This window comes from Hipposideros armiger, unplaced genomic scaffold (assembly GCF_001890085.2).
Source record: "Hipposideros armiger isolate ML-2016 unplaced genomic scaffold, ASM189008v1 scaffold_165, whole genome shotgun sequence".
Classification (NCBI taxonomy): Eukaryota; Metazoa; Chordata; class Mammalia; order Chiroptera; family Hipposideridae; genus Hipposideros; species Hipposideros armiger.
The window spans coordinates 1,852,076-1,874,726 of NW_017731515.1; the positions used below are offsets into that span (position 1 = coordinate 1,852,076).

Below are 22,651 nucleotides of genomic sequence, written 5' to 3' on the forward strand. Positions count from 1 at the left end.
GCTCTTAAGCTAACTCTTAACTAACTGAGTCACTCCATTGGCCCCTACAGTTGACTTTTTATAACAAGAAAAATGAGGTTGTCATTATACCAAAAATGAATGCATTGTTTACCATAAAGCTGTCTTCTTCTTTTAATGTTTTTAAAACTCAGTAGTATACACATAAATCTTCATATTTGATATTTTGTCATGATTAGAGAAATCATGATAATTATCCTACTTAAGAAATGAATTGAGGCAAACTCCCTTAGAAATGTGTTCATTGCTTATCCAAGACTAGTTTGGTGTGAACCAGGGATGGAGGTAAGCAGAAGGGAAGAGGAAGAAACCTACAAACAAGAAGACCCTTATCAGCAGATACTGGAGGTGGCAGAACAAAATGTATATACAAATATTAGGCAAATAGAGCAAAAATGTTTTAATGTCCAACCTCCATTATGAACATAAATATCCTATACCTTTCATTCCAAAGGACCCATGAGCTCTTGAGAATCCATTGCTGCAGATCAGCCAATAAGAGTTATTAAAATGAATCACTTTGTCTTCTGTCCCCCAGGATCGACATCTTTAAGTATGTGATCTACGGCATCGCAGCTGCCTTCTTTGTGTACGGCATTTTGCTGATGGTGGAAGGTTTCTTCACCACGGGTGCCATCAAAGATCTCTATGGGGATTTCAAAATCACCACTTGCGGCAGATGTGTGAGCGCCTGGGTACGTTATTTGTCTGTGTTCAGTGTTTGATGTGGGTTTATTTCAATAGCACACAGGTGTTTGTATTCATCTGCCAAGAATTAAAGTATGTTTTAACACAGTAACATTCCCTCCTCTGATTGCTGTCTTAAATCATAATAATATTATTTTCTAGATTAAGATTATTCCATGTGAAAGTTCAATTTCAAATTCTCAAATCACATACAACGCAACTAGTTTTAATTTTAGAGGCAGCAAAACTATTTATTGATTTATTATTTTTTTCCAAAGGGCTTTGGATTTCCAATATAATATTTAGGAAAACAGAAAAGTCCACTAGTTGTAGACAATACATTTGTCTCTCTCTCTTCCTTGAAAACATGTTTCTGTATTCTTAAATTGTGGAGGAACTATATTAATTTCTGTTTAATAGTGATATGAAATAAGAATTATGTTATTATACTATTTTAGTTTTTAAATCCTTGTTAATATGGTATGTAATGGTAAATCAAACTTATATACTCTAGAGCTAATGCAATGCAGACAATGCATGGATGTCTATTAAAGCTCAAGAGCAGTGAAAGTTAAAAGTAATGTGGTTGAATGTACTTCTGCATTTTTATGCAGAATAATTTTCCTGTAATGAAATATTGGAGCATCCATCCTTGGCTAACATGTGTTTCTGATTTTTCCAATGTTATATAAGAACATGTATTTAATTATAACATAGATTTCATATTAAGATGTCTCTAATAAGGAATGATAGAATGTTTCAATCTTACAGAAAAGTTCAAAAATATCTGTTAACTACCAAATATATTTTTTACCAGTTTGTAACAAGTTATATTATGCTTCTCAGTGTCAGTAGTAATAATAATATGATAAAAGTTTGCCTGTGTCGTAGGCATTTGCACTTGTCTCTGGAATAATTTTTTGTAAGGCTCATTTCTTTTTTGGGGACAATTCATTCTAATACCTATGTTTTTAGGACCAGTAATATCAAATTACAGATCTGGAGGAAGTTAAGCTAAAGTTAAGCTTAAAGGAAGTTAAGTTAAACAATTAAAATGTGATTATTCAGTGGGCCAATTGTCAGTGATAACTAAGCAATTTCCCTATTAAGAAGGCAAGCTCTGACTTTAGATTCATTTATATTCTGCCAATATAATGAATTCAGTTAATGACAGGCTTTTTCTTATAATTTGGACAATATCATTATAACACCTCTTGTGTGCCTCAGCAAGTCACTTAACTCCTCTGGCTCACCATTTACTCATTTACAAAACGAAGACGGTAGATCACCTCTAAATCTCAATCCAGCTCAAAGAGTCCATGATTCTAAAGCACTAGTGAGATGATACAGAAAAAGTGTCTCTAAGCACTTCTTTTTACCGTTAGAGAGTTACCTTTGCCGGGAAGAGTGCAGCTGATTGTTGTTTCATTGAGAATTGTAAAATTGCTTCGTAGGATTGTATGCAGGAGTAAAACGTCACAAAAGAGAAAGCAGATCTATGTGCCGCTAATAATTATTTGCTTGCCATTCAGACATCTCAAAAATATCTCAAGTAAGAATTTTTTAAAGCAAAAACACGGGCCACATATTTTTCTATAATAGTAACAATTGTGTAACCAGTCCCACCCAACAGACCAGAAGGGTGGCAGCAGCTGCGTGGGCTCCTCCAGAGGCGCCCCGGCCCTTTGGCGCCCCCTCTGCCACAGAGAATGAGCAGGACTGAGGCAGGAACAGGAGCACCAGCTGCATTTCTGTGCCTTCTGCAGAAGCAGCAATGCCGTGGCGAGGCCCGTGAGTCCTGCCCAGGGTGTCCCAACGCTGCCTGCAGGAAACGGGCCAGCTCCACTGCCCCAGGAGTAAACAGTGGCGGCGGCAGCGCAGCACAGCCCTGACCCTCTCTCTCTACCACACACCCAGCTCGCTTATCATGCAGGACTGTGGCTCCATGGAATGAGAGGGGACGGGGGAAGAACGTTTTGTCAGTCACCCTCTCATGCGACTTATCTTCCTTTCTTTCCTATCCATTCTGCCTCTTTTTTTTTTTTTCTTTCGACCTGTGGGTAGGGTATCTTTCAGTGTACTTCATGTTTTCTGAGTTCACCTGTTAGCCTGTTTCATCAGTCTGCCTTAGCTTTAAAACTGTCCTTTTGAGGCTGAGTTCCCTCAGCTTAATGCCTATCTAATGAGGCTTCTTGGTCACAGGATCTCTAAATTCTGAGCTTTTTCTGCCTTTGATGAAATCTAAAGCTGTTTCCTTTTGTTGTTAAAGTGGAAACGTGATTGAATTCATAACTCTTTAAGTCCATTCCAAATGAGGAAATACCATTTACAAACCTATTGTGAAATGATGGGGCTCTGAGTTAAGATTTAGTGAGCTATTTTTATATCCTGGGCTTTGAAACTGTTAATAAGAAAGGGACCTCACAAACCATCCCTGGAATAGAACCTGTTAGTATTATGTTTGGTTACAAAGAGAGACTTTGTGTATCTTAGTAGATCCATTTTGTTCATTTCACTAAAGTTTGGGTTTGCCTTCTACATGAACATGTTTATTATATCATAGCATTCCATTCAATATGCTGCATATTTTTTCAGCGTTGAGGCAATTCATAGATGCAGAGACATTTGGAGTCTGAGTCAGTTGGCTCCTTTACATCAGTGCTGCTGACTTCTAAGGTATTGTTTTTACCTTAACTGGTGCATACCCATTAAAGTTGCCACAAAAAGTTTATAGCTCAACAAACTGATTTTCTTAGACATCAAGTCTAAATTGATAGCAATTCAGATAAAAAACCAATTGCCTTTTGAAAGTCATTCTCAAATTAAATACACTGTAATCTCAATGACTCAATTGCTCAATCAAGGAGCGATAGTCTATTTTAGCCTTCTTCCAAAGATCATGGAAACATTGCCTCTTGCAGCTCTGTATTTTAACTTCCGTGCTAAATTTCTAATAATGATTAGAATATCCAGGTTGAGATCAAAACATAAATTACATTTTTAAAATTTTAAACCACTGAGAGCTAATTTTTCATCGCAATTTTGTTGACTTGAATGCTAACGCATAGTAGCACATGTGTAACATATGTGTAGCATAACATAGTTAACGCAAGAAATACAACACGACACTTTGACAGTCATTTGCAGTTTCTGATGAAATAATACTGAAATAATGATGTGATAATGTGATGTGCTAGATATAATAATGACTCTGGCACCCAGTCTTTATCATTTTATGGCAATTTTTACTCTCCAATATCAGCAAATTAATCTAAATCGAACCAGAGAGATTTTACTGAATTTTTTTCTTTGTGAATTAGAAGAAAATGGTCAGCATTTTAATGCATGCTGAATGATATATGAAACAATGGCTGCAGCAGGAAAACCCAACAGGGTCACTTTTTACCCATGTCTAACATCCACAATACCCATCCTCCCGTCCTTCCTACAAACAGGGCCAGAGCTACTAGAAATTAAAATTCAGTGTTGCCCAAGATCACAGACAACAAATGTACCATCAATCAGTGACCTCTATCCATATCTAACCTTTAGAAATACAAAATAATATTTTACTAAATCAAACAACTTCCTCTCTTTGAGTTTATTTTTAAAGTAAGATTTATTGTGAACTATGTTTACTGTTAAGTGATTTCGTATATGAGTTTCTTCTTTGTTTACATCATAGTCCTGAGAGAGGTAAGTTCGTTTCCAGCTCATGAATGAGGAAGGGACTCTGAAGGGTAAGGGATAATAAGCCCAGTTCACATAACGAGTGACCCAGGCCTCTTACCTCAAGGCCAATAATACTTTTAGTTCTTCCAGTTTTTATTGGTTTGTTTTCACTGTACTCCCCAAACAGATATAGTGGTATTGAATTTCAGAAAGTGTGTTATCTAAAAATAGATGTTAATAAAGAAAACAAAGTCAGAAGAATTTTTCAAAATCTCAGAGATTGTTCTGATAAGGATAAGAGTAGCTTATTTAAGTTACAGAGAACAGAAAATGGTGGCCAGAGATAAGGAGTACAGGCTGGGTGAAATGGGTGAAGGAGGTCAAAATGTACAAACTTCTAGTTATATAATAAATAAGTCCTGGGGAGCTGATGTATAACATGGTGACTATAGTTAATAATACTGTATTGCATATTTGAAAATTGCTATAATCATAGATCTTTAAAGTTGTCATCACAAAGAAAAATTTTTGTAACTATGTGTGGTGACAGATGTTAACTAGATTTATTGTGATGATCGTTTTGCAGTATACAAATATGGAATCATTATGTGGTATACCTCCAACTAATACAATCTTACATGTTAATTATAACTCAATTAAAAATAAAATAGTAGCTTATTTATTTATTTGTTTATGTATTTAATGTTCAGATGACAAATATATACCTGTCATATTACCAGCAATGGAAAGCTAGAAATAAACTTATAATTATGATATTTTATTACGTATAGAAAAAATTTTACCTAGGATTACACTTGATCAATTTGACTAATTCTTCAGTCTTAGCAATTATCAGATTCTAAGCTAAAACATAAAATAGGAAGATAGAATTATATTTTTAGCTTTTTAAATTTGGATACTTCAGGACTGTTACTTCCTGAAACATTACTGTTCTGGACTCAAAATTCAAAAGTGAGGTCTTTTGTGTCTTTCTTAGAACAAAATTATGCATCAGTAGTAATGAAAATATTTTCTCACAGCAAAGATTTACTCTATAACATTCAGCTTTATGAATTTGCTATAACATTATAGCTCACAGGGAAAAGCCAATCTGAGTGGGTACTGCGGTTGCCCAAGCCATATCTTTCATTGCCTCGTAAGTAGCAGCAGCAACACACTTCAAAGTGTTCCAATCTACTTTGAATCAAAACCTATTGAATTATAAGTCCCATTTTACAGCTCCTTCAAAAGAAACTTTTGAAAAATCCCCAGGGACAGAAAGAAAAACAAGATAGAGGGGACACAGCCAAAAGCATGCTGATTACTCTCCCATGGTCTTTCGAGCTGCTTTTCACTCTCCAAAGAAATGTGCTGCAAGCTGCCGTATCCTGTTATTGTTCTTGAGACTATAAATTAGTCTTGAGATCTTCAATTGCAAATAATGAAAATGTTAATAAGGAGGGCTTTTTCCTCCAAGGAGCTCCATTCACAAGATTTCTTCAGTTTTTGGGGTGGTTTCCAAGCTTTCTAGAGCCTTTCTCCTTGAGTGGGAGCCCCCTCTGAATAACTTTCCCAGACTCAAGAACTTCTCATTCTTTTTATTTTCTCCAAACGTGAAACGAAATCTAATTCCCTTATTCTGTAGAGTCCTATCATTCAGGCACAACCTATATTTTCATGATAGTAATAGTTATCACACTCATACTAAATAGAATAAAAATAGCCAATACTTTGTGCTTCTTATGTGCCAGCTTTTATGCTGAATGCTCTTCATGTATTATCTCACTTCAGCTCACCTTGATCATGAGATTTAGCAGGTGTTCTCATTTCACAAAGGCAGATACAGCAGCATCAAGAGCAGCCTAGGCTCACTCAATCCAGCTCAAAAGCCTGTGCCTTTAATCAATATGCCATAAGGCCCCTTTCTTGCTAAACAAATGTGACATTTAGGTCAGGGATACAATATGTGAGTGGCATGTCAGCACTTGATAAATCAACCATTCTCTGCCCTCTTAGAATCAAATGGCAAAGAATGGAAAATGGCTTGCATGATATCATACAGATGAATGATGTTAGAAGTGAGTGGGTAGTACACTTTGAGGCTTAGAGGTCCCTTCTCACCTAAACTGGGTGCATAAGAAGGCTTTGAGAGAGAAAGTGGGCAAGGCCATAAGAAGAGTCCACACTGAGAAGGCAGCCACACTGCCCCATAAGCTTCATCTGTCGGTTTGCTTCATTCCACATCCAGAAAAAAGAAAGAATAAATGCCACCCAAGAAATATTTTCCTTTCTCTCTGGTGTAGTCAAATAAAATGTTTACCATAGACAGGCAAGTGTGTTTCAAGACCAGATGTTGTCTAGATTTCAACATGGAATATTTTTATCCTTTTGAGGAGGAAGATAAGGAGAAGGTGTTTATTGTTTTCTGCGGCTGAAATCCTATCATTTACCTTTACACACACTACAACCTCATCAAGAACTCATTGAGCAAGATTAAATAATTCTACAAATGAAATAAACTTTAATATTTCCATTAAAAGAATAAATAGCCATTCAAGCGTATTTACTCCAGTTCCTTCATTAGTTTGAATAAATTAATATTCAACAAGCTTTATTTGCTAATATTTTTAGACCAGGCTTTGTTTCATCTGGGATATGAAAGATGTAAAGATGCCTGCCAAATCGTAGTTTAAGGACATTGTTAGCATAGATGTCAGCTCATCAAAATCTCCACACAATAGTGTTTCCTAGTAGAAAATAAAATTTGAGAAGAGGTTAAACAATGTTATTAGAAAGTGTGTATTAATTACATTCTGAGTCTCTGAAGTACGATGACACTTGGCAATTTATGGGAGACGAGGTTGGTCTCAGTACTCATTAGCTTTATCCTGACTCTTTTCATATTTGTTGTGTGAATTCCCTACTGTCCTTCATCCGAATAATCTGTCTATGTTAATCACAATGTGACCTTAATATAGGTGCTTAATCTTTACCATGACATTGACGCCAAGTTTATCATTTTTCAAAAGAGTTATTTTTAGTATATTCTGAGAGCTACTAAGTTTCACTTGTGTGAGAGTTCACTGAAATCGTAAAGTCTAGCTATAGCTCATCACCAAAGAAATTAGTAGAGTTGAATAAGAGATTTAATTTCATTCAGTGTATTTATTTTATGCTATACTGTCAGTTTGAAAATGTGACTCGGTATTAAAGTTAAGCCAGAATACACTATTGCTTCTCTTTAAAAGTCTTCTAGAAGCATGATGCTGAAACTCAGAAGGGGACCAAATATCTGTAGAAACTTAGCTTTTGGCGTGCAAGGGCTACCTTTCAGACAGTTTCAAACTCAATGCTATTGCTGTATTAGTCAATAGAGTATGGAGTATGTTTAAAGGATTAAAAATACAATTTCACGTTTATACTTAGTTCACATGTGCTGGTCATCATGTGTTCTGAATCTGATTATATAAATATAACACGAGCAGGACATCTTTCAGAAGATGGGACTTTTAAAACAATTCATACTCAGGACGGCAAAGTAGCTCATTGGTTAAGAGTTGGCTTGGGAACCTGAGCTCTGAGCAGCAGGGCCGCCAGTTTGGATCCCACATGGGCCAGTGATGCTGCGCCCTCTACAGCTAAGATAGTGAACAACAGCTCAACCTGGAGCTGGGCTGCAGTGGGCTGCCGTAAGCTACCCTGAGTGTCTGGCAGCCAGCGAGAGTGGCCAGCAGCTGATGTGAGTTGCCAAGAGCTGCCGTGAGTGGCTGTCCAGTGGCCAGCGACCGATCTGCCTCAGCCGGGAAGAGTGCAATGATCACAGTACCAACATGGGCCAGTGAAGCGATGTCCTCCACAACTAGACTGAAGAACAAAAGGACAGCAACTTGTCTGTTCCCCTTCCTCGATTCCCCAACGCTGTTCCTTCCCCCAACTCCCCAATAAAAATCTTTAAAAATATAAAAAATAAAAAAATAAAACCATTCGTACTCTAAGGTACATGAACTCATAATACACAATATACACAGAGTGGCTCTCAGGGTACAAATTCAGATCTGTTGGTACATGTTGACATGCATATAGACACAGAACACATCATTTTTCAACTTCCAATTTTATTTTGAAGATATAGTTAAGGGTAGTTGGGTAGGGAAAGAGAAAAGGAAGGAAAATTATATTCCTTTGGGGACATGTACAAAACACAAATCATAACAAAAATTATAGATTGAGAGAGTATACTACTGTGTGTTACCTGGGAAGATGTTGCACATAGTCTCGTGAGTATGAAGTCCCCACAGCTGGATGTTCCTTGCTGGCAGGAAGCTGAGTGCCCCACCTCTGTATCATCAGGGTATAGAGCAGTAAACGGATTCATCCATTTACTCATTCCTTCAGTCCACAAATACCATGTTAGTAACAATTGTGTATCAATCATTGAAATATGGTCAAGAATGTAGTTCTAAAACTTCTCTCCTGGCCTTGTTCTTCTTTCATGTGTTCTGCGCTTTGCCGGCAGATAACCTCCTAATCATAAGGTCAGGCCCATAAGTGATGGCAGAGAAGGCAACACTCTTACTTACTGATACAGGATTCACATAAGAGTAGCCAGGGCTAGGTGTTATGGCAGAATGATTGTTGTAGTAGTGATTTTCTCATTTGGCTACTTTTCAGGGACGATCTAGATTTTAATATCTGATATCCAAACCTGATTAATTAATATCATATAACAGAATAATGCTGCAACTCCTATGAGGCTATCTGCTATCACTATCTGTTTCTGGTTGGTGTTTATCTACATGGACACTTCATAGGATGACTTACTCTTAGGATCATGGGAAATATGCTAATAAATCCAGTGACACCCAACTTGCATTAAGAAATATACTTAAAGGGCTGGCTGAGTGGCTCAGTTGGTTAAGAGTTTGCATAAGAGCACGAGCTCTGAGCAGCAGGGTTGCTGGTTCAATTCCCACATGGGCCAGTGAGCTTCATCCAAGCTGAGCTTCTGCTGAGCTGCCAACAGGTGACAGGATGGCTCAGCTGGTGGAAGCATGTGCTCCTAATGACAAGATTGCCTGTTTGATGGTGGGCTATGCCCACATGCAGCTGGGACTGAACTCAGCACCTTGAGCTGAGCTGCCACCCAGGTGGCTCAGTGAACTCTTAACAGCAAGGTTGCCGGTGCACCCCCCACATGAAAAAAAAAAAAAAAAGAAATATACTCAATTTGTATCAGTGTGTGGATTCAAGCTTGCATTTAAACCTCAGTGCATTGTGACATACACTTGTGCTTTTTCAGTTGTATCTGACAGTTGTTAATACAAGTAGTAGCTGAGACATTAGGAGCATATATTTATAGGCTATTTTATATAGAGATAATATGGATTCACCACATTTATAATGTTAAATATAAGTATGATTAAGCAGCTGAAATATTTATGATAAGAAATGGTATGCACTTAGTTGTAATATGAATTTATTGACACAATTTTAACTCATTTTGCACAATCCACTCTAAATATATCAGTTAATGTTTTCTAACATTTAAAAAATGTGTAGTGAGATTTTTAATATACATATATGAATGAAGCAGGCACTAAGATGCAGGCAGATTGATTATTCCTTGAACATCAGAACCTCTGCTATGATGCGACTTTCCAGCAGGTTTACACATAGCCCATTATACTCACCATCTCTGTGTCCCACAGTGCAGTTCCTACCAATGTTGTAATAACAACCTGTGTACGTTAGCACTAAAACCCTTCAATACTGAGCTTTGTAGAGTAAACGCAAAATTCTTCTTTTCCAGTAGATTACATGTGTTCTCTCTTGACTTTGTCTCTGCTGCAGTTCATTATGCTGACCTACCTGTTCATGCTGGCCTGGCTGGGAGTGACAGCTTTTACCTCTTTGCCAGTGTACATGTACTTCAACCTGTGGACCATCTGCCGAAACACCACTTTAGTGGAGGGAGCGAATCTTTGCTTGGACCTTCGTCAGTTTGGTAGGCGGATATGTAACTGTAAAACAGCACCTCATATTGTTTTCCCTAAAGAACTGCCTCAAATATATTATAAATCATTTTGGAAACACCATTGCTTCTTTTGCCAAGGAGAAAAGTGCACCAGCATGTTCCCTTTTACGACGTTCTTTTTAAATTTGAATAAATAGGACTTTAAGACTGATTGGAACTTGATTTCACAGCATGAACATACAAACATGTATATTTGAGCAAGTTCTTGGGTTGTATTCCCTTGTTTTGACAAGTTCTGTGATCCCCTTGTCCCGATTCCCTTACACTTTTCCAGACTCAGTGTGTTGTTTGCATCCTACTTTTATTCTCCCATGATAAACTACACAAACTGTGAAGTCTAATACGAAGATCACTTAAGAAATATGTACTTCGTTGTCTTCTGAAATAGGGCAACAATCTTAGCGTGTGATAGCAACAGAATCAAAGAATGTTAAATAAATCAGCAGCCCTCTTTGGCTGTTTTTATTTAGGGCTAAAACCTCATGGAACAATAATAGTTTCTTATGTACATATGGGCTTGCGATGTATAGGCCTTATTCTAAATGGTTTATATATGTTAACTTGTTTAATTCTCACAACAGTTCTGTATGATGGACGCTATCATTAAGTTCTTTATGAATGACAGAACTGAGGCCCAGGAGGGTAAATGGCTTGCCCAAGGTTATACATCTAGCAAGTTCAAGGGCAAGATTTAAACCCAGGCAGGCTAGCTGCAGCATCTGTGCTCTTAATTGAAACTCCATTGCCTCTTCTGTTGAAACAAGCACTGAACTACGAATATGGAAACATAGAGTCCAATATCACCTAACCTATTCGGAATTCTATTCCATCGTTTGTAAACACATAGGAGCTACAGATTTTATAAAAGATATGCACATTCACATGTTCAAATGGATTTTTTTTTCCACAGAATAGCTATTAAAATACAACCTATTAACTTCGGGGAATGCTGTAAATGGTTTTCTCTAATGAGGGTTCCTCATGCTTCACACAAGTGGGAAACATTTTCCTAGTTGGTATCTGCAGGCCTTGTGGCTCCATGGGCATACTATGTACTATAGATTGTAGGGTACAATGTAACTATTCTATAGCCAACCAGCCGAGTGTTCCGTGGCTGTGGCCCACCCACTGTCCTGTCAGACTAAGTTCTAAGGTTCCTTTGTCTGATCCAAATGAAAGGCAGGACAACCTGCTTTGGGGATGAAGTTCTTGGCAAGAAGGCAATGAAGGCAATATGGACAGCTCTTCCACAGGGGAGGTTTTAACCTTGGAATCATGTCCCATGTAAACACAGGAAAAGGAAACCTCGGTAACGGCTGCTGGAGGTCACAGACCAGCTGCTTGGAAAACCGTGGCTCTGACTTCAGTTCTTTCCCCTCACTATCTTCCTTTTATTCTGCTGATCCGAAAAATTAAAATCGGAAAGATGTGACTAGTCTCTCAGAGAGGGTTGCCAGGGAAAATACGGGATACCCAGCTCATTATGAATTTCAGATAAGCAAGCACTATTTTTTTTAGCACAGTGAGTCCCAAATATTGTCTGGGACATACTTACAGTAAGTGGAAAGCAGGATTAAAGCTGCTCTTGAAACTTAGCACTGTTTCCAAAATAGTTGTCAAGGCTTATTCCCACTTAATTTTTCTCCTGGCATGGAAAGAAAGACACTTTTCAGATGTCATGCAATGTTTTGCATTAGCTCTGAAGGCTTTCTTTTTGCCCTTAACACAGAATCTACTGCCTGGACATCATTTGTATGCCCTGCAAATACCACGCCCTTAATAAGAACTCTGAATGTACATCAAGTTATTATCAAGGGCATCAAAATAGAGAAGAACCACTCCCCCACATTTGGAGTATGATCAGTACAAACATTTATTAATGTCATCAAAAAAGTAATTGAGTAGGGAAGAACATACCTATGAAGCAATTTCCCTTATTTTGCAAAGTTGTCTCATTAGCATCTAGATGGTATCTTTTCTCTTAGGAGACCAAGGTCTTTACACAATGAGAGCTCTTACGGCCATTATGCCTGCTTAGTGTCTGCTGTTCATCTCGGTCTTTACCCCACACATGTGATAAGCTGCACATTTCAAACAGATCTAATGGGAAGCAGAGGCCTTACTTCGTGCAGTTGAGAAATTGAAAGCTGGCTTATCATATTAGGGTTGGCTGTATTTCAAAATGAGTCACAAAATCATTTTACTTTTAATTTAAAAGCAATTTTAATTTCTAATGCTTTGATAATTATTTCTGTTATCCTTCAACTATATGGACAGTGATTTAATGACATTGAGTGTATTAGGTATTTATTCTAGTAAATTTGTTCCATAAAATGTTAAAACTGGTACCCATAATATCACCTAGATCCAGATTTAAAACTGTCTGTGGCATCAAGAGTACTGGATACAGGGTGGGAGGGCAGGGTTACAATGTTTAAAAGGGTGACGGAGGAGGTTTTGCCGAATACTTGTCATTTAAATAAAGGAAATGAGGGAGTTGGGAATATTCTTAGCAGAGGGAAGATCCTGTGCAAAGTTGCTAGGACGATACCACACCTGGCATCTTCAACAAGCCACAGAGGCCAGTGTGGCTGAAGGAGAGTCAGAATGTAGGGAGAACAGATAGAGACGATGTCTGAGAGTTCCTGGAATGCACACTTATGAGTGAGTGACAGAACATTATCCATTACGGGCTCCTTTCTGAAGGAAGTAGAGAATATTTGCAGGTTTGGGAAGAAAGGAAGCAAGAAGTAGCTTGTGTTGTGGCAGGATCACTGTGTGTGTGGCAAACAGACTGGAGCAAGGGAAGAAGCAGGAATGCCAGTAAGCACTTGTAGTACTCCCACGTGAAATATCAGTGGCTTGGACCAAGAGGCTAGCAGGGGAGAGGTGGGGAGACGTGGTTTGCCTTGGGTGTATTTTGAAGATAGGGGCAGCAGAATGTCCTGATGTATTGTCTGTGGGGGTTGAGAGAAAAGGAGGAATTTATTTTTTGACTGAGCAAGTGGTAAGATTGATTTGCTATCAAATGAGATGGGAAAGCCCACTTGCTTGGGAGCGAGGCAGGCAAGGGAGGTCAGAAGTGCAGTTGTGTTTTTTTAGATGCTTATGAGAAATCTAAACAGAGTCATCAAGTAAGAAACTGGATATATGAATCTTGATTTCAGGAGAGATATAGGGCTGGCTATGTGGATTTCAGAGTCTTCGATAATATTTAAAATTTAAAGCTCTGAGACTCAATGAGATCAGCAAGGGACAAAGACAACTGAGGACGAAATGCTGGGAGCTCCAGTGAAAGAGGTCCTAGAGAGAAAGGTTGAGAAGGAGAAGCCAGGGAGACCAGAAGGACAAAAACAGAAGCCTGTAGATTTTGCAAAACAAACAAGAGCATGAAGGAAGAGGGAATCAACTGCTTCCAATACCGCTGCCTGGCAAGTAAGATGAGAACTGAGAATTCACCTTTTGGTTTAGTGGAGGTCATTGGTGAGCTTTTTAAGAAAAATGTCCATTTGCAGGTTGGGGTGAAATCTGACTGGAAAGGGTTTAAGTGGAAATGAAAAGAAAGGACTTGCAGACAGTGAAGATAGGTAGTGCTGTCTAGGAGTTTTGCTATAAATGTGAGTGAAGAAATGGGTAAGGAAATGCATGTCCAGGTTGGTATGCCACACGAATGAAGTCTGTCATAGACCAGGATGAAGAAACATGGCCTTCACCACGAGCTTCCTCAGTAGTGATGATTTATCAGACTAATCTCATGGGAGTTCTTCCTCCACCCCACCCCCTTCTTAGAGCCACCTTTTCAGAAAGGAAAGGTCGCAGAGAGGGATCCCTGCATTTGATGTACTGCAAGAAAGTTATTTTTTTAAAGGAAATAATTGTGCAAACTATTGGCAAAGCAGAATGGCAGCAGTTCCATATAGAGGGGGAGCTGATGGTGTACCTCCAAGCTAAGAATGTGTGAATGTATATACACATATTAAAACTAAACAGAGAGAAGCAAGCACTAAAAGATTAGCTCTTAGTTTGCTCAGAACTTCTGGGGGTTTTTTTGTTTTGTTTTGTTTTGGTTTGGTTTTTTTGTTCGTTTGTTTGTTTGTTTTTTCCTTTTGTGGATATATGTGTTTCACACTTCAGTAGTTCTCAAAACAAAATTAAAGACTCATTTTAGGAGGAACTTGATCACTTCTCTACAATGAGATCTGTGGCAGTGCATCACCTATGTGCTTGTTAAAAGTGCAATAATCCTGGCAGACAGTCATAGATTCAGATTTAACCATTCTCTAATACAGTCCAAAAATGCATATTTTTAAAATAATTTCTATGGTGATTCTGATGCAGTGGATCCATCAACCCACTGGACCAAGGGTAAATAAGGGTGAAATTATAGCTTTTTATTTCCCCTTATGGATAGCACTGTTTTCAATGTTAGCAGAACTAACTTTCTCCTTTGAGCACTATGGTTTTATGGACTAACAGAAACTTTATGCCAGCAGAATAGATCCAGACTTCAGAACGGTCTGTGACATAGCTATGAAAATAATTGTGATGTCCATACTATTACATTAATGGACCAAACCAGTGAACTATAACTATAGCAGAATCTGAAGATTCTGGTGGCTTAGATTCAAAGGAATTCAGATGGAAAATGTTCTACATTGCTTGTGGGCTAGATAGTTTTGATCTTCCACTCATAATTCTACTCATAATTATTATCTAGCAATGACATCTGAGGAAAAAATTTTCCATTTTAATATAACATGAATTGGAACTTGCTTAGATTTTATCAGCAAGTTTCTTTTTCTCATGGGACTCTTAAAAGCATTTATAATGCTAAACTGTAATTTTCTACATATTGTAGGGATTGTGACAATTGGAGAGGAAAAGAAAATTTGCACCGTCTCTGAGAATTTCCTGAGGATGTGTGAATCCACTGAGGTGAGTATTTTTGTAGCCTTTAATTTTGTCAGAGTTTTAGCTTCATTTTGTTATTTGAAGAATGTATAATTACATCTATATTGAATTTTCCCCTTTTTCTTTCAGAGGCAATTTTACTTGCAGTGATGTTATGCAGGGGAACTAGAAAATAAATGTGAATGAGATGCCCTGCATATGCCAATAAAAAATATAATACATGTTCTAATTTTTTCTAAAAGCTATCATTTTAGTAAAAGTTGAAAAATTATACTTATATTTAAAAAGAGATAACATAACCTCATATTGTTATAATAGTACTGAAAACCATCATTATTAATGGCAATCTCATCTTTATAATGAAATCATATTAAATGATGCTGTTGTAAAGATTTAAATGATTTGCAGGAAAAAAGATAGTATAATAATGTCTTTGGAGTAAGTGGTTTATCACAGGCTCACTTCCGTTAAAGATATACAAAGCTCTTATTCATAAGAAGCAGCAGGCTTGATCACTCTTCTGTTTGTAATCTTGACACACATTTTGGTTTTCTGTGGTTTCCTTTGCAGCTGAACATGACCTTCCACTTGTTTATTGTGGCACTTGCTGGAGCCGGGGCAGCCGTTATTGCTATGGTAAGACCTCAAAGCCCTGAGGCTTGGTTTTTCAATTTGAATTACACAGTTGTTTGCTTGTAAAGACGATCATTTATCTCTAATGTCTGAAGTCCATAAGAATCGTATTTACTTTAATATCAATGGAAAAAAAAGGAGAGGCGGAACAATGGGCAAATAAATAAATGAAAAACAAGGCTTACCCTAAAGAAATATTATCATTACAAAGAGATAATATTTGGTAATCAGTTTAAGGATTACAACAGTCAATAATGTGATAACATTAACAAAAATAAGTAAATTCATTAGCATTAGATATTAGGTTACTATTAACATAAAAATTATCTCTATAGCATATGTGTATGTATCAGTGTGATAGTCTAGGTAATATAATCAATTCCTTAACTTACATTATCCTTTTTTCCTCCTTAAATAGGAACATAAAAAAGCCATATTGAGTCACGAAAAAAGGATTAATTTTCTTAAAATAAATCTCGGTAGTTTCATGTCGTGTCTTTTATATCTAATATCTAATTTTCTTCAGAAATATTAAGAACCAGTCCCTAAAGTCAGGCTTTTAGAAAGTTTGGAGGACCTACTATGTGCAAGACCCTTTCTCCTCCTTTGTAACTCACCATAAATTCTGGTTTGCTCACTGGAATGCCGAATATCAACGATTAACAAATACCCTGAGAATCAGTAATAGCTTTTGCAGCCAAGGTCTTCAGTCCTTATTTTTTGTATCCTAGAATATAAGTAGCATAGAATTCTAGAAGATTCCTAGTAACTTCACCAATGTTACAGCCAATTCAATATGCAAATATGATGACTTAATTTGCATTTATTTAATTCCTTTCTTTATGGTACCAGTACATAGTCTAATGTGTTGGTGCAAGGAACACCTTTAAAAAAATAAGAGTTTATTCTTTTTTCAAAGACTAAGAATGGGAATGATGAGAAAATGCTAATGTGCCAATGAGCCATTTCAGACCAGTTATTTTTAGTGACTTCATACACACTTTTGTATTCAGATCTGATTCTATTCTATTAAAAACTATTATTTCAAACTATCTAACAAAACCAGCTGTGTTAGTGCTAAAATGAGTTTCAGCTATTTTGTTAATTTTATGTCAAGTTCATTGTTCAACATTTTAGATTTAGCGTAGAAACCTCTAATAAGAATTTCATTTTGGAATATGAGATGCTTCATAAGATCATGTTAGCCTGATTAATTGGAAGGATCACAGTAAAACAGTGAGGAAAGACCTTATTTTCTCGACCTGAACTCAAAGCTAAAATGTGCCCTGGGAAGCATTCCCATGTTCCGGGCAGTCATGTGCCAAATACGCATGGTCCCAGCAGCCCCCAGCCTGGCTGTGAGAAAAGAGGAAACGTCTGTTCATTTGTGTCTACACACACACTCCTGTGCGATGGGTAATTTTTAGGCCATATGATATTTAACCATATACACCCATGTATAAAAGGTCTGTCAAAGTACTTTTTGAAAAGAAGTCTATAGTAAAGCTTTTGTTTGCATTTGCAGCATATACGTGTGTGTGTAAAATTCTGTGTAAAACTGCATGCCATCAGGCATACATTAGTGAAAAGTACCTGTCTAAATGAATAATGTTATTTAAATGTCCTTAAAAATGCCTACTCTGAAATGATTCTATTATCAAAAAAATTTTTTTTAATTAAATTATTTTTTATTATGAAACACACATTTTTTAGAATTAGTTTCAGCTGTACAACACAGTGCAATAGTTATATTTTTTACCCCTCGAAGTGACAACCCCCCTCCCCCAAATTATCAAAAAATTTTAAGATAATAGAAATTCAGATGCTATGTATTTCTTAAGGAACCTATACTTTGCATAGCTTTAAATATTGTTCCAAAGAAATTTTGTTGCAAACAGCAAGAGCTTAAAAGAGTATACTTTTAAGTACTAAACATCCTTTTGGATATATAAATATATGCAAAGCATAAATTTATTAAGAAATACATAACATTAATTTATTAGCTTTGGCAATAGTTTAGGTCTTAGGAGATAGGGATAATATAACTAGTGCTATTGTTCCCGGTACTAATGCTACTACCAATATCACATCTATTAGCTACTATTTCTTTAAAACTTACTCTGTTGAAAGCACTGTCAAGTGCTTTATGTACATGAATACATTCAATAATCCTAATACAACAACTGTCATGAACCTCCTCACAATCTCATTCAACATTCACCATACAGCTACTATAGTAATTTCCATATGATAGATGAGAAAATTGAGATGACTTCTACTCTACTAAAATATTTAAAACATCATCAGTAATTTAAGGCAAGGATTATAAGAATTTGTACTGAAATTAACATGTGCTTTACTATATTCTTTTTTAGAGACGTTAGAAAGTTCTACACGCTGACATAATTAGTCAACTTGGCATTGCACCAGGACCCTGTGATTGCAATTTACCTGCTGGGGGACAATGACAAGCCTGAGGCCAGATGAAACATCTAAAAACCTATGGGGAAGCATCAGTGTCTGAACTAGAGTGACACTGAAGTTGAACTATGAAGGCATTCATATTTAATAATAACTTAAAGTTCATATCTCCTTAGACTTTAAAAGGAAAGGTTTTGAATATCTAAAAATATATTTATTCATGTGGCAAATATTTTGAGTACCTATTCACCATGGCACTTGATATTTTCACAGCAACAGCAACAACAACAAAAAATACCATGTACATTTGGTTATGTGTACAAGGTCTATTCAAGCCACATATATACAGTGATTAAGTTTTCACTATGAAAATGCCATGGAGTACATGAATATAACTCATAGCTCCAGCTCACATGTGGCTTATAATTTCCATTAAACAAAATGCAAAATTTCAGAGGAAATGCAACATTCTGAAAATAGCTCATTCTTATTGGTGTGCATCTTTTTCCCACATTGTTGTGTCAAAATTGTTTTGTTAATTTTTTTCTGTCTGTTGGCTACCTTAATATACCACAATCACCACCCTTTAGGATTGACTTTGCATTCTTTATGTCCATCTGTACTTTTCCAGAACCAACATACCTCCTATCTTTCAATGTACTCTTGACTAATCAAATTTTTAGTGTTCTATTTTGCCAAATTATGGATAAAAATATTGCCTACCCTTTAAAACTCAGAGAAAGTAAATAATTGTCAACTTAGTTCCCCTTTCTTATTCATCCATAGAAATCTATTATTTGGAAAACTACTTTATTTCTCCTATCAACCAAGAGGGAGCAAAAGAAAAAAAACAAGTGATCTCATTGCTGGGTCATTTCAAGTCAAACCAGGATCTTCATTACTTGAGTAACTGCATTACTCCAGGCAAATCAAGAGCTTCCTTTTTGTACATGGCGCTATTCTAGCTATCGTGAATGTCTATAGATATACAAAATTCACACGACACAATACTTGCTCTTTAGTAGTTTAAATCTAAAGGAAACTGCAAAATTCTCTGCATGGAAAGTTAACTGGATAATTAAATCCACAGGTTTATTTTGGGGTTTCCATAATGCCTCTTTTTATTTCGCAGTGAACAATATATCCTTCCATTAATTCAAGGTGACTAGATCTAAACTGTATCTGAGACTATTTCTGATTATGGGTTAGAAAACATAGATAAATGGACATGAAATGGATAGTCTTATGGTTTGGGTAAATGAGAGCAGAACAGGAAACATCAATAAAGATTAAGAATCAGTCTTGGATATTCAGAGTTCAAAAAAGAAGAAAAAGAGATACTGTATGACAGGGAGCCAAACCAATGAGGTGTCCTGTAGTTGGAGGAGTGAACAAAGACTATATTTTATTTATACCATTCCTATTAACACAGACATGTTGATTTCATTTTATTAATAAGCATATAAGCATATACTTTGAATATTTCTTTCCTGAAAGCAACATATAATGAAGACACTGAACCGAGTTCCCATGTCAATGATTTTTGTCTTTAATTAGGTTCACTACCTTATGGTCCTCTCTGCCAACTGGGCGTATGTGAAAGATGCCTGCCGGATGCAGAAGTATGAGGACATCAAGTCAAAGGAGGAACAAGAGCTGCATGACATCCACTCTACCCGCTCCAAAGAGCGGCTCAACGCATACACATAAAACCTCCCTGTCTTCCTACCATTCAGATGTGTTTAACTAAGGGCCATCCAACCATCCAACCTTTCGAAAGATAAAATGAAAGTGCTTCTCATCAATGATATGGAGGGTGACTTATGAATCACCTGAATACAATTCTTTGTTGTTTAGCACTTCATTTCCTAATTTGTTCAATTGGTGTAATCAGATCTCTTCTACAAGCTCCTATCCAGTCTTTTTTCTTTTTAAATTTCTCAAACTCATTTAATAATTCTGTAAGATCAACGATACTAACATTGTCAAAGGCAGAGATTTATTTGATTTTTAACCACTGCCCATGTGTTAGACATAACACCTTTTGCATTATTTCTTATGTTTTGAAAAGAAAAATAGCTTTTTATACTTTTTAGTTTTGATTTCAGTAACTAGTTTAACTACAGGTAACCTTCAAAGGGACCATTGTACATTATGAACAATAGACAGAGATGATATCATGATGACTCTTAAAATATGGAAATCTTGTCTGAAGATCAGGGGCCACATATAGGCCCTGGTTAATGTTTTCATCCATCTAAGGTGCAATTTCTAAATTTGTAAGAGTAGGTTAAAAAAAAAAAGTGCTACTTATCTTTGTTAACATTGTATTTTTTCTCGATGTACTGGAGAGGTATTTCCCCCTGATTCCTCATGTTTATGTTGTGAGCATGTAGAAACAGTGATGCTAATGCATGGCTCGTTGCCTTTTTAAGATTGTGACAGCAGGCTTACCTTTTAAAGTTTAGTACAGAGACAATTTTAAGGGAAATAACTACTGTGGACTACTGGAGAAGGATCTCTATGTGATTTAAGCAGTGGCTGGATTGGAACTTTTAATATGCTAATGTGGAACATGAATTACCTTTATGAAGGTGGGATATGAAAAAAATAAGCACACTAACCCCTCAGTTGTTTTACCTACTTTAAAAAGTTTTCATGGATTGCACCTCTGTAAACTATTCTTCGAATGTGTATGATATATTTGAAAAGGCTTCCATTAATATAATAGCTTTGCTTGCAGCCTTCCAATCTACGTCGGTTTACCTGTAGTGTTTTTTTAAAGTGTGGTCAGAAGCCACTATACAATGTATCGTTTTGAAGTGTAGTGGTATATTTGTGTTTTTATTTCTAGTAAGTCATTTTAACCAAATGTTCATTCATATTCATTTATAAGAAGTACCTATGTCAAAGGAATACAAAAAAAAAAAGCAATCAGTATTATTGGACCAAATTTGGTGTTTGTTTTAACCTGGACTCTTTTTTTTTTTTTTTAATTTCTAATGCTACAAGAATGCTGTAAAGTGTCTTTTAAAATGATGTCGCCTGACAAGACATTTTTGTCAGTGTATAAAAACTAGGTAGTATTGTGCACTGATTTGACCATTGTGAAATCTTTTCTCAGTGTAAGTGCATTTCTAATAAAATTTATTGAGTGAAACAATCTTTGTACAACGACTAGTCACGCATCATCCATAATTTTACAAGTTCTTGTAGTATGTAGGGATATTACTGGGGTTCTCTGTGGCATGATAATGCATCCGTAGGATTATTTAATTAATTTGGGGTTTTGCTTCTTTTTTTTTAGATTATCTTACTGGTTCAACATTTTTCTGATATATGCAGTATTACGGATATTCAGCAAAAAGTATTAATGGGCTTCTTTAAATTCTATATGATAGTGTTTCAGTTCTGTGTCTTAATAGTTTGTGATGATTTTTAAAACTGTCTTTTAAACTTATGTAATGATGTTGACGCTTTTGCCTTTATTTTATTTTTTTTTCTGGTATTAGAGTTTGTATTTTCACAAAGAGTGCTTTGTAGCAGGCATTACAATTAATCTGTTTTGTACATAAATGTGCCAACAGCTTGATGGTGGCGTTTTTGAAATGTAGAACAAAGTGCTTGCAAACTGTAATAAATACACTTGTGTACTTTGTGTACTTATTATTAGTTTCTGCAGTGTGTTTTGTTTTTCTTCTTGTTTTGTTCATTCCTCTTTCCTATGTGTGTGCATCCTTTTCAAATGCAATAGGCACTGTCTCCTTCAGGTGCCTATTACCTCTGTTGAGCTAACCTAACACTTCAAAACTCAATGAAAACTTTCTTCATGAACATACAGTATGGGAATGAGAGCCAGGGAGGTGGGGAGACAATGAAGGATTAAAGACTTTAGAGGTAATTTCATTTAGTAAATGATCACGATTCCCAAGTTTACTCTTTCCTCACCCAATTTTTATTGTTTTATGTTTCTTTTAGTGCTTCATAAACTAACAGAGAAACAGAAAAGACTAATGCAATTCAGAAGGAAAAATGATTTCTCAATTCGCTTCAAGATATCAAGGTGAGAGCAATGAAATGAAAAAAAGTGTTTGCTAGACTTTTTGTTTGTTTTGGAGGTAATTTCTTTGGGCCAAATTAGAAGTGATGTCAATTTAAAAATAATAAAATAGTTACCAATAAAAATATTACTTTTCGTAAGGCCTAAGGATTTGTGTTCTTCAATTATTTATGTATTATTATGAGTGGCAACTTGGAAATTTCATGGATTTAAGT

The 22,651-nt window shown here is 36.3% G+C and overlaps 1 protein-coding gene across 3 annotated transcripts in view; it reads left to right on the forward strand.

Moving 5' to 3' along the window:
• Nucleotides 1-22,048, forward strand: part of GPM6A (glycoprotein M6A) — a 289,806-nt gene extending 267,758 nt beyond the window's left edge. For all 3 annotated transcript variants that reach the window (XM_019651742.1, XM_019651743.1, XM_019651741.1), the window contains 5 exons: nucleotides 557-713; nucleotides 10,228-10,381; nucleotides 15,270-15,346; nucleotides 15,893-15,958; nucleotides 19,934-22,048. In XM_019651742.1, coding sequence (XP_019507287.1) covers nucleotides 557-713; nucleotides 10,228-10,381; nucleotides 15,270-15,346; nucleotides 15,893-15,958; nucleotides 19,934-20,086 — 607 coding nt within the window. In that variant the 3' untranslated portion in view covers nucleotides 20,087-22,048. The remainder of the gene's footprint in view (nucleotides 1-556; nucleotides 714-10,227; nucleotides 10,382-15,269; nucleotides 15,347-15,892; nucleotides 15,959-19,933) is intronic.
• The last annotated feature ends 603 nt before the right edge of the window (nucleotides 22,049-22,651 follow it).